This window comes from Typha angustifolia, chromosome 15 (genome assembly GCF_048772165.1).
Source record: "Typha angustifolia cultivar Huaian chromosome 15, ASM4877216v1, whole genome shotgun sequence".
Taxonomy (NCBI): Eukaryota; Viridiplantae; Streptophyta; class Magnoliopsida; order Poales; family Typhaceae; genus Typha; species Typha angustifolia.
The window spans coordinates 8,196,780-8,209,278 of NC_133253.1; the positions used below are offsets into that span (position 1 = coordinate 8,196,780).

The 12,499-nt window shown below is 35.0% G+C and overlaps 2 protein-coding genes across 2 annotated transcripts; one reads left to right on the forward strand and one right to left on the reverse strand.

The window, feature by feature from the left end:
• Nucleotides 1-3,337: 3,337 nt before the first annotated feature.
• LOC140778850 (coatomer subunit zeta-1-like) lies at nt 3,338-7,693 on the reverse strand. The gene is made up of 6 exons (XM_073123735.1): nt 7,536-7,693; nt 5,094-5,253; nt 4,557-4,704; nt 4,359-4,436; nt 3,824-3,908; nt 3,338-3,722 (listed from the first exon to the last, which is right to left on the reverse strand). The coding sequence occupies exons 1-6, from the start codon at nt 7,536-7,538 to the stop codon at nt 3,663-3,665; spliced, it is 534 nt and encodes a 177-aa protein (XP_072979836.1). The 5' UTR covers nt 7,539-7,693; the 3' UTR covers nt 3,338-3,662.
• A 3,079-nt stretch (nt 7,694-10,772) lies between these two features.
• Nucleotides 10,773-11,779, forward strand: LOC140778889 (uncharacterized). Its single transcript, XM_073123785.1, has one exon. It carries the CDS (start codon nt 10,872-10,874, stop codon nt 11,391-11,393), a length of 522 nt encoding a protein of 173 aa, XP_072979886.1. The 5' UTR covers nt 10,773-10,871; the 3' UTR covers nt 11,394-11,779.
• Nucleotides 11,780-12,499: the final 720 nt, after the last annotated feature.

A 12,499-nucleotide genomic window follows, 5' to 3' on the forward strand; every position in this document is an offset into this window, starting at 1 on the left:
CTTATGCTTATGTTATATTACCTAGGATTAACTCACTAGTCATGATATATTTGATTTGATTGACTTATTCTAAGTTTGTTATCATGACCCAAATTAAAAAGTATGACAGGAAGCGTATCTATAATAATAAGAATTCTATAACTACTAACTGCAAGTCTATAATTAATAAAACTCTAAGGTGATAACAAAATCCAGATGTAACTACTAAATAACAACAGATAGTTTTAAAACCATAAATAACTAGTACAATTAAATATGGAAGGTCAAATACTATATGGAGGTAGAATCCTAGTGCACGATGCTCAATCGCAGTGCTAATTTGTACCTAAAATATTAGAGGGGATTCTATGAGCAACAACTAGCTTATTGAATGGAATCAACTCAAAAGTCATATACATCCAAAATTTGTAAGCATGATTTTAAATTTAAATCCAAGGCTCAGCAATATAAAGTAGATAGATAACATTAAACATGCTCACAACAATAAGAAAAACAAAACATAAATGATAATAATGTGGATTGGAACCGATAACATACTTAGTATTTCAGTATGTTGAACTTGTTAACATTAATTAAATGTCATATGCCTTATTTGGATATGTACCTACAAATTTACATCAAGTAGAAGTCACCTCGAGATAGTGGTGGCAAAAGTTGACTCAACCCAATAATCCGACATGATAACCCTACTTTTAAGTAGGTTAATTTTTAGTCTAATCGAGTTCAATTCGTAAATGAGTCATACATCTAACTTGACTATTAAACAGATTGTGTTCATGTTTATTACTTCAACCCGATTAACCCTTTTATGAACCAACCCGCCAAACCAGTTATGACAAGATAACTCATTTATGGCCTAATTAACTCATTTATGACCCAACTAAGCCATTAATGACTTGATTAACATATTTTTAACACCCAAAATTACATTTATAACAAAAAAAAACTCGTGTATAACCCAAAAAAATATGTTTACAATTTGAATAAACTTATTTATAATATGAATAATATAAAATTTTAAATAACATGTGCCACCTGATAACTCTATATAACCTGTTTAATAAATAGGTCATGTTCATGTTTAGAAATTTTGACCGTTTAATAAATAGGTCGTATTCATGTTTATTTTATCATGACTTAGCCCAAACTAGACCCGACCTGAACTTGGCTAATTAACCTAACCTAATAGCCACCCCTATCTCGAGATAGCGCTCAAGTCTTTTTTTTCTTAATTAATTTGATTAGGGTCACCAAGAGATATTACTATGTGATAAATGTACTATATATTTTCTCTTAATGGCCACCAATGGAGATTATTATGAGATAACATACTCTATCTCTTTCACTAATCGTTAAAAGATATTAGAGCTATTATAGGAAGTCTTTTAATCTAACATGTGATTATTTTTTAATCTTACTAGAGTCACTTAAGAAAGTCGTCATAGTGACCTAAAATAACATTGTCCCCTAAACTTTCAAGTAGACTTGAATCACCATGAAAAATCTGACGAGACTATTTTTTAAGTCATATCAATCACAAATTAAATTTCTAACTAGTTACTTACGTCAATACAATTATTATCTGTATGAAGAAACAATACAGTAAACTATATATTTTGCACACAAATAGCGTGATGATAATTCTCAAAGTCAATGATATATATAAGCACGAAGAATACATGATAGCGTAAAGCACCAAAATACGAGACGATTGAAATCTCTAATTCATGTGCTAACAAAAGTCACCATCAGTGAGCTGAGGGATAGGCTCTAATTGCTTTGATGATGCTTCCAGTGACCAAAATCTACCAACAAAAGCTTGGGCGATGGAATGAGTGAGGAAGAAAGAAGATGGCGCGGAGAGGAGAGTAGGGTTAGGATTTTTATACAAGAGGTCTTTTCCAATGTTTGAATTGGATTCGAAAGCCCATGACTCAAGTGGAAAGATTGCACCCACCTTGCATATTATTTACTTAGCATCATAGAATTTATGTTGTTGAAATTCTTAATTTGATGAAACTGAAATTAATTTGAGATTTGTTTTGACAATTATGCATCAAATTTTCACATTACACATATGTTTTTCATGGGTTTCTATTATTTTTTATTTTTATGAGGGTCAACTCTTTCAATATCTAAAATAAGCTTGTCTGTCTCAATCTTAGAATTTTGTAAATTGCAAAGATTTATTTAGAAATTTTATTTTATCATAAAATTACACAAGAGGGAGATTATAAGTGTAATTATTTTATAACGACAAATTCATGCACAAACTCGCATGTGTCAAAGTTGTATAAGTTAGTTTCAAATGTATAGTCAAGTCACATAACTTATAAACCATATCGATCATGTGAGGAAATCAAATCATTTAAAGCAAAATTCAATTTAAGCAAGGAACTTTCCATAGGCCTCCATATGGTTGGAACTATAACTCATAAGGAGACTAACGACCGATAAAGGCGTTCGGATGGCACGTGTAGAACAAAAAATAAAACATCAGAAATAAGTGACTTAGAGTTTCCTTTAGTGGATTCTCTTATTATAATATATAAGAGATCCAAGGGATGAAAGGAAGACACCAAATTCAGAGAGAACTTAAGGAAATTTTATTCTTATTTTATAAAAATTCTCTAGTTTTCTTACGAAATAAAATTCATATCTATTGTGAGGAAAACAATCACATATGTCCAAATTCTGAGCTTCAATGAAGGATGTTCCTAAAGCATTGGACAAGCTAAATCATTTGTATATACCATCACTATCGACACTTGCATTTAAGGTTGATCCATAGCTCGGATGTGTACCAAAGATAAGCTCCCTACTTTATAAAAATAATTAGTTAGATGATTCCTATTCTCTACTTACATTGAAGTATCATAATGGGTTATAAGTAAGTCTTATTTTTATTTTTGATTAAAAAGATGGATCTCCATGTGAGAGATTTTCTTGTGTGTGCTCGTCTTTTATTTTAATTTATATCATTATAACATGTGCTACGTTGTACCTAAAACATTTAATCCAGTGTGTCCCAACTCTTCCTTTGGTCTCTCCTATTTTTATCTCCTCGTACGTCCTTACCTTTTTATGGTATGTCAGCAGATTGTTTTTGAATAGAGTTCGTCATGGCAGTTGGCTTGGTGACTAGTCTTCAACCAACCATCTCATGCCTTTTCCCTGAAAAGGTTAAGAAAACTCCCACTCACAGGAGAAAACTTGGGACAAATTGGTTAACCTGCAAATGGTCCCCTTGACTTTCTTTTCTTGGGAAGCATTTCACTCGAACAAAGGATTTCTATAACATTTTCAAATTGAGCAATAAGACGAAAAAAAAAAAGGAAAAAAAAAATCAAATTATAGGCAGATATAATATCAAACAATTGCTGTTTTCAGAACAACAGAGAACAAAACAGAACGAGAAGTTCCAATTCTATCTTTAAATACAAAATATGTGTGGAATGATGCCCCAGAAAACATCCAGTTTATAAATTTATATGACACAGAAACATGATTAAGAATCTGTAGAGTTTCTAAAGGGCGCCACCTGAGTCAGACAAGTTGCTCGTCGAAGCCCAGCTTTCCTGCAGTAACCTTAATGGCTAAAGAATCGATTGGTAAAAACAGCACGTATGACTAAAGAAATCACTCAAAATCTATATCCGACATCAGTTGAGAAGTGATCTAGCGATATGTTCACGAGCAGCGGCGAGGGCTTGCGATATTGTCTGCAGGAAAAATAAAATGTGTACTTACTAAAAGGATTGGATAAAAGCATACAACATGTAACAGCAACATGACATGTAATTGACTATGAGAGTATGATGACCTGTTCAGTTAACGAAGCGGCTCCATCAAAACCATTGATTGCAAGTTTTTCAGCAATGACACTTGCTTCTGTTTCAAGTATTATCCTGCAAGGTAAGAGGAGGTTTAGTTGTGGAACACAATTAAGAATAACTACTCCCAGTCCAATTAACAGAAGTAACTAGTGAATATAGCTCGTAGGATGGGCACTTTGGAAAAGCACATTTGTTGTGGAATAAGTTTTTCACATCCATTGACCTAGAAGATGATCTTATTAGCATACTGGACTAATGTCATCCAAAGCTTTCAAGCTTATTGATCTGCAGGAGCATGTCATCTCCAGCAAGGTTTAAACTTTGAAGAAGTGTTTTTCTGGTATATAGAAACATTATCAGCTTCTAGCAGCTATCTACTACGGAAGCAACAAAATATGCTTGCTGCTGAAGCATTAAAAACTTATTTGCGAAGCATATTTTATGTAAATACTGCCTAAGGAGTAATATACAATTGACATCACGCTACATGTGAACAACCAATACAAAAAAAGTTGACTATACCCTCCATCAACAATTTCATCAAGGCATAGAAGTATCAAGTCCACATTCTCAAGTGCTGTTTTCTTATCGACATTGTTCCTGAAAATAAAGATATTTTAATTTAAAAATGAACAAGAAGTACTGAAAAAAAATTGATTTGTCACCTAGAAAATAATGTTCAATAAGATAGCAAAAGGTGTAATCAATATCTGATGAGACCTGAGAATAAGGCCAACTGTATCAATGAATCCCTGAAGTGCAGAAGCTAGGATGAGCTCATTTTCATCATCTCCTCCAGTAACAAAAAAATGTAGATCCTGAATGAATTTGTAGATGACAATGTAACCACCAAATATTGTTATTTCGGCTGCAAAATAATATAAATAATAAATTAGCAACATAGGGAAAGTTCTAAACGGCTGCACTGTAATAATGTAAGGTAGCTGGTAAGCCTAGTGATGTGATTCATACTTTATAATGCATGTAATGACACAACAGATGTACACAAACCAATTTCAGGGTGCCTAACATATACAAGAGTTAACTAAAAGTCTACTATAATTATGAGATCTAAAAGAGATTAAGGTTTTAAAAGAAAATGTCTCGACCTAAGAAAATGAGCACACTTGCAATGCTGAGGTTTCTGAATACATGCATGCTCTCTATACACTCTATATGTAAAAAAACATAGATGTGGTCATGTGGATGTGTATACATAAGAATTAGAAAGTCAAATGCAGAATTTTGTTATTTCACCTTCTGCTCGAGCATTTGACTTCAGAGTCTTGGTAAACAAAGATTTCTCAAATGCCATCTTTGAAGCAAGTGTGGGGCAGTCATCTGTATAATACTTGACAGCTACTCGATTTCCCTCAGAATCAAGAATAAGAATGTTTCTAATTGAAGGAGAAGAATCCTGCATGCAAAAGAATATCAAGAGATGAGCATTATGAACATTCACAAAAAAAAAAAAAAAAAAAACTCTGTTTAGGATTTCACAATCATGATATATTGTATGGCTTGGTGAATAAACACTGTGGCAACAAGAACTTCATATTTTAATTAAAATTTCATTATTCAAAACTCCACAGAATGAAGAGCAAACATATATTGTATGGCTTGGTGAATACTTGCTTTCCAGCAGCATCCATTTTTATAAGGCCCGCTCTTTCCTAGATCCTAGTTAAAGATAAATCAGCTATATGCAGTGATATTTTGTAAGAATAATAAGCTGGAATTGATGCAAGAATAGGGAAAGGCAGCAACAAGAGGAATTGGTTGCTTTAAGGTGATACGATCCAACATTAGTTTAGTCAGTTGAGTCAAGTCGAGTCAAATTGAGTTGGTTAGTTAATTAGATTTGCTTATTGCTTTTAATTTCAAATAAAATAGATTAATAGGATGGATTGTACCCGGTCCACTATAATTCTACTCCTATAAATAGGAGCGATCATGGGATAATTATCGTGTGTGGAATAATATTGAGTTTAGTTGTTTTTATTATCTCATTTTTATCTTTTATAGTAGACGTTAGATCGTTTTTAGTTTTGTAAGAGTAAATCATAACCCTAGATCCATTCAAAACATCTAAAACTCTAGTCACCATCTTCATCTATGGTCACCCTACCTTATGACCATCCATCACTATCTTTGGCTGTCCGTCACCCTCCGACGACCACCGCAATATCGGATATATCTACTTCTGTCATGTTCTAACTTTCTCTCATTGTTTTAATTTTAACTTTTTACTTCGATCTTAGATTCAAGTGAACCAAAACTATTAGATCTGTAACTCGCGAGGCTACCATCTGTAAAAAATTTATCATTTTTCTATAAACAGATCTATCCAGACTTGATTCGTAACATAAGATTCTCTCAAGAAAAAAGTTATCTTCTTGACAACTTTATGGCTGCAGTATTTTCAATATTAGGAGTTTATTGCTTTTATTCATTCAACATTAAAAAGATATTTTATTTATTGGAAAAATAATTAATTTTGATGGACTTCCTAAGGGGAGCTCTAGAGAGTAAAGACTGTAACTGATGGACATTAGATAATTGGTTCACGAAAGTATCTGATACTACTGCTAAATTTTGTTTTGGTTATATAATAAACGAACAATACTTGCACAGGAGCTACAGCTCTAGAGATTTATTAAAGCGTATATACCACTGAGACTTAACATATGATCATAAAATATTTCAGGTGTACTAATAGACAACGAAACAAACAGAAGGGCACCTGTGGATACGTTCAAATTTTGAGTACATGAGATAAGGAACACGCAGATAGCAATAATTTTGAGGAATAGTTCTAGAAATGATGATATATTGAATCTTAAGCACATTGGGAATAATGTATCAGTGAAAGTGTCTTAATAATTGCTGCATGATTTCATACAACTATATGGGGGTTTAAGACAGAATTTTAATGCAAGCCAGAAAAATCAAAATATTAAGCTGCAGAAGAGTGGCTAGTGTATCAGTACGAGGCACTTCACTTACAAGGTATACGGCTTTTATGTAAGTCAAGCTATATCTCAGCCTAAGGTGTGAATGTACTATGAATCATCGCAGCCAAAGGGCAAAAAATACACACTTCACAAGTCTGTGCTCTGTTCGTGTCATTTTCTAGCACTCGAAGATCCAATCCAGTCCAATTGATCATCACCCACGTTATCGAGTAATAAGGTCACTAGTCGATAACAAGCCATTGAATGAACTAGTACCAAGGGCTCGGAACTATGAAGGGTATATATTCTCTCATGAAGCTTGCCTACCTCTGTTTGAATAATTTCAACCACAATTTTCTTTAAGATTATATTCGTTAGGACAGCGTAGTCTCTTCCCAGAAAGCTTCATAGCATAAATCATATACTTTATATAAAAAGCAAACTAAGCAAAACCCCCAATACCATACCATCTTTCTTTGACAAAGAATTCAGAAATTGTGGAGTAGATCAACTTCTTATGCTAGATCTGTATCTCCTTAGCTATCACTATCCTCCGGTAAACCAAATTAACGAAGGTTTCCAAAACCTCGTAAGATTCAATGTAACAACATTTACCAGATAAATCAAACAAGATAGGAGAAAGTCCACGAGTCGTATCAAATGCTAATTTAGATCAAATCGAAAGGAAACAGCGATGCAATCAGGATCGGATCTATCAAAAGAGAAGAGAAGAGAAGATTCTTACCATTCCGAGACCTGAAACGAATCGGAGAGAGAAGCGAGATCCGATCCGATCCGATCAAATGCCTTGTAAGCTCCTCGAGGCGGGAGCAAGAGACGAGAGCAAGACGAGAAATGGAGTCGAAAGGAAGAAACGGGAGAAGGAAGTAAACGCAGCGGAAAAAATATCAAATTAACCCCTGTTAGTCTTCAAAATGTTCCATGAGTCCTACGACTTCAGCTTTCTATATTTTAAAAAACAAAACGGATTCATGGTTTCATATGATACAAGGGTTTATTTGGAAAGTATTACCAACCACAGGTACTAATTACATAAACTTGCCAATTCCAGGGAACAATTTAAAAAAAATACAAGCCGCAGGGAACAATTTCAGCGGATGTCGGCCGCTAGATCGAGATCGAACGGCTGTCCTTGCGTTGACGTAGAATTATAGATTAATTTGATAGGTTGTGCGCCAGTCGTGCATGGACTGTAATGTGAATTGGGGTTTCCCGCCATGCTATTTTAAGAACCGAGCGGAAGCCTACCTCGAATCTTCTAGAAGGCCCATTTAAAGCCTATTGGGATTCCATGCAAGTCAATCCCGCGTGGACAGGCCCGGGTTCAAATTCTAATCCTTATTACCAATATTTATCATATTTAACAGCTTTTTAGTATTGACATGTGTATATTGTTAGTCTCCTTGCCTAAAATATATAAATGAAGATCGATTCCCGGTCGAAACTATTTAGATTTTTGTAAATCATAATGAGCCTAAATTATATATATCCGTAATACGAGTTTATAATTCTGTATTAATCTGCAGTGTCTCTTTATTTTTTCCAGTACATATTATTTTATATATTATAATCATGCATTATCTCGCACTGTCTCTTTATTTTTTTTAGTGCATAATTATTTTATATAAAGTGCGGACTTATAATCTTATATAACACCACAGTGTCTCTTTATATCATCTAAAGTGCGGAGAAAACAAGCACCACTATTTATCACGCTCTAATAAGCCAAATCAACGGTCTTTAGCCATGGATATACATTCAAAGAATACAACAATTAGAGTCAACAGTTTGTTTGATTATCAAAGAAATAATCCCAAGTTGTGAAAATAAGTGATCTCCATGAATCTAACACAGCCAATCAATTGATATATAAGGAAAGTATTTATGAGCAACTAGTAAGCAACTTAATCGACTAGAGTATTTGATGATCTCATCACACAAATACTAGTAAGTAACTTAATACGTCACTGCCGACGCTCTTTATTGCTCCTATTACGACCAAATAAGTTAATCACATAGTAAGAAAGAATTAATTTTTCAACTGCCATTTATGATAGTCCTAGTTATCTCTACTAAGACTTGGAATCTTGGAATGCCCTCCTAATTTCCAACGACTTGGGTGAGTCCAAATCTACGCCGTTTTGGGCCAACCATTGGTACTTTAATACTATAATTGAAGAGATGAGTGTAGTCGTACTGTAACGAGCATTTCATATTAATTAATTAATTAATTAATTATATATGATCTTTTCTTATTGTATTAGGTGTTTATTTTTATTAGAATAAAATTCATATCAGTCGCGTTTGAACATAAGTGGAGTCGCGTTCGAATGCCCTTATGAACGTCTGCATTAGGTTCACAAATACAGAGAACGCATATTGTGCATTCGAACGCGGTCGGGCAAATTCAAACGTTCGTGTTCGAACGCCTGTGTCGCATTCGCAAATATAGAGAAGAGGCTTTTTTGAATGTGTTCGAATGCAATCGACGAGAATCCTCTAGAATTAGGGTTTCATATTATTTTAGGAGCCTCTATAAATATGTGGATGGCAGCCAACTTCATTATGCTATTGGATTCTTGATTTCTTGCCTCCTATCTTCTCTCTAGACTCCTCCCTCCTCCCTCTTCACCATCCTTCCACATCTATCGTTGGTAAGGTTTCTCCTCGCTTCTAATTTTTCCCTTATCTACTTCCCTTAATCACTTCCACAATCCACAATAATCTTCATACCCATTCATAACCTTAACATCCACTTCACCCGTCACCACCACCCTCACCCACGTTATTCCGTATTTTCGTCCCTGCTACAGTTTGAAGTTGTAGATCAGGAAGTTACAGATCCAATCCAATTGGTTTTGTAATTTTTAGACTACCGAAGAATATCTGACAAATATTTTTTCATAGTTATGCGGATTGCTTCCTGTAATAAATTCAGATCTTAAAGAATTGTTCCGTAGGCGATCTTTTGATTCCAGATCCTATCGGAGTTTATCAATATATTAAAGTATGTTTTAGTATTCAAGTTTCATTTGGACGTCAACAGCCAAAAAGTCTACTAAGTATACCGATCTAGTGTTCTTAATTTATCTTACCCTGAAGTGGTGTTCTAGAAGACAAGGAACACATGCGGAATACTAGATCTGAAAAGGTCAAATGTTTGACAAAATTATCTCTCGTCGAAAATAAACTCCAGAAAAAGGAACACCCTTCGTTCGAGAAGTAGGTCAACGCGTAGGCTGCTTCCTTAAAAGACATTTTACACTTATTAACGAACTGGAAGAAGTGGCGTTGGGTTTTGCTTCAAGGAACTTTCGTCTGAGGTAATTTGGTGCATTTGGGGGTACTCGGCAGCTCGTGATTGGATGGACAGAAAATTCCTGCCAGTTCTCCTCTCCCACTTTCCTTGTTGACTAGTCCCAGTCTTGGATCAAACTAACCGACACCTACGCATGGTACCGGAGTTCAAAGTGTTGGAAAAAAATATTAATGGCCAATTTGACTTTGAGAGGTGTGAGAAAAATAAACCGAGAATATGTGGTCATATTAACAGAGTAGTGAGAAAAAATTGTTGTTAATGAAGCCTTAGTTATTTCCTTTTATTTTCCTGTTAGAAGAAATGATGCATTGTATTGTATGTATCTTAAAAGGACCGTTATATATATTTAGAAAAAGAGGGGTAAAACATGGTTAGTAATTTAGAGGACGTAAGTGAAACTAATAATGATTAGTAGTTACGTGAAACAAAGTTGTTTCCATGAACCTCTTTTGTTGACTTATTCTTACTCTGTTTCTAATTTCTATAGTTGAATACTTCTAGAAAAAAAAACCCACCAAGGATCATCGCCTCACCTCTGACGTGCCAAGCTGACAGCAATAATCGATCTTTGGCCAGTAAAACCTTGCAGCGAATCGTCGTCGCCTCGGAAGCTACGACGACTACTATTTATTCCAATTCCTCCTCTATAAATATCCATGTTTTTGGCCCCCCCTCTTCTTCCATCCATTTTCTCTTTGCTCATCAACTCTTTGGCAAATTGGCATCCATTTCTTTATACAAATGAAGAGATTTGGGTTCGTCGAGGAGTTAGATAGCATCAATAATAACATAGCGAGCATGTTGGTGCTCCTATCCCGTGGCGGCGGTGTCGGCGGTGGGTATGAACCTGAGAGGGTGTTCGAGTGCAAGACATGCAACCGGCAGTTCACGTCGTTCCAGGCGCTCGGCGGACACCGGGCGAGCCATAAGAAGCCGAAGCTGGCCGCCGACGGCGCGCCGCTGCTGGCGAAGCCGAAAGTGCACGAGTGCACCATATGCGGGCTCGAGTTCGGCATCGGCCAGGCCCTCGGTGGCCACATGCGGCGGCACCGGGCCGCGGCGGCGGCGGCGGTGGCGTCGGAGGGGTTTGTACATGGGCATGATGAGGAGAAGAAGAAGATGGGTCATCCGGGCAGGATGCTATGGTTGGACTTGAACAAGCCGGCCATGGACGACGACGAGGAGGAGGTTGAGCGCAGGAGGATTGGGTTCAAGTTTGAGTTCATGGAGAAGGCGCCAGTGGTGGTGGATTGCTTCCCTTAATTCGCTTTCAATATAAATTCTTTTCCCCCTCGATCTTCTCGTTAATAAATATAGTTCGCTTATAAATACTGGCCGTGGGTGTAAAGATGAAGCTCATCAGTTCATGGATTTGTATTCTTTTTTAGGGGATCGATCTTAGCTATATTAGTCTTATATCTGAGATGAGTCTGGGGTTAATCCTTTGTTTGTATATTCTTCTTTCTCTTTCCTTTCCTTTGTTTTCTTTTTCCTTCTTCCACTTTATATCTTATGGTTTGTAACCTCAGACCCCTGGTATTCTTTTTGTTTAAAAATAAAATCATTCCTGGGGTTATTAGGCTTGTTAATTTACCTTGTAATTATTAAAGCATACCATCATAGAGGGTGAATTGTACAACTTTTCTTCATCTCATGGTTATTTTATTTCTTCTTTCATTTAGTGGTAAATTGTGATTATTAAATCTTTTCTTCATAGCTAAGATAAGTAAGGTATGAATTTTCCCTATGTTTGGAAGCTTTATTTAGAGGGCACATTGATTACAAAAATCCAAAAATATATATATATATATATGAATGCTTATTTATGTCAACCTCTTAACAACTTTTATCATGTTTATAATGTGTTTTCTTATCACAAATTCATATATAGTGGCCATTTAATAATTAAAGCAAAACTCTGATAATAATAGGAGCCAAAATTAATTTTCTTTAACTCAAATACATGATGTTACATAGTTTATTAATTACAAGATTGAAGCTACTTACTAAAACATTATAACTAATCATAGTAATTAATTAAAAACTTTAGTGTGCATAAAACTTTCTAAAAATAAAACTTAATGTGCATAAAAAAGTTGAAAATAATTACTCGTGATGAAATGCTTTGAATGCTGGGACAAGATTTAATGAATGTACCAAAGCTTTGGTGTTTAGATATATGAGAGAAAAGAAAAAACTGGAAAGAAAAATTAAGTTTTTCTCATGCATCTCTTATAATCTCCTCCTCCTCCTCAATTGTCTTCTAAAATTTCTATCAAGCTATGGCAAAATATTTTTCTCCTCATATTCTTCTCTCTTACTCTTCTATACTTTTCTTTTCTTAAGCTATTACTCATTTTCACATATAT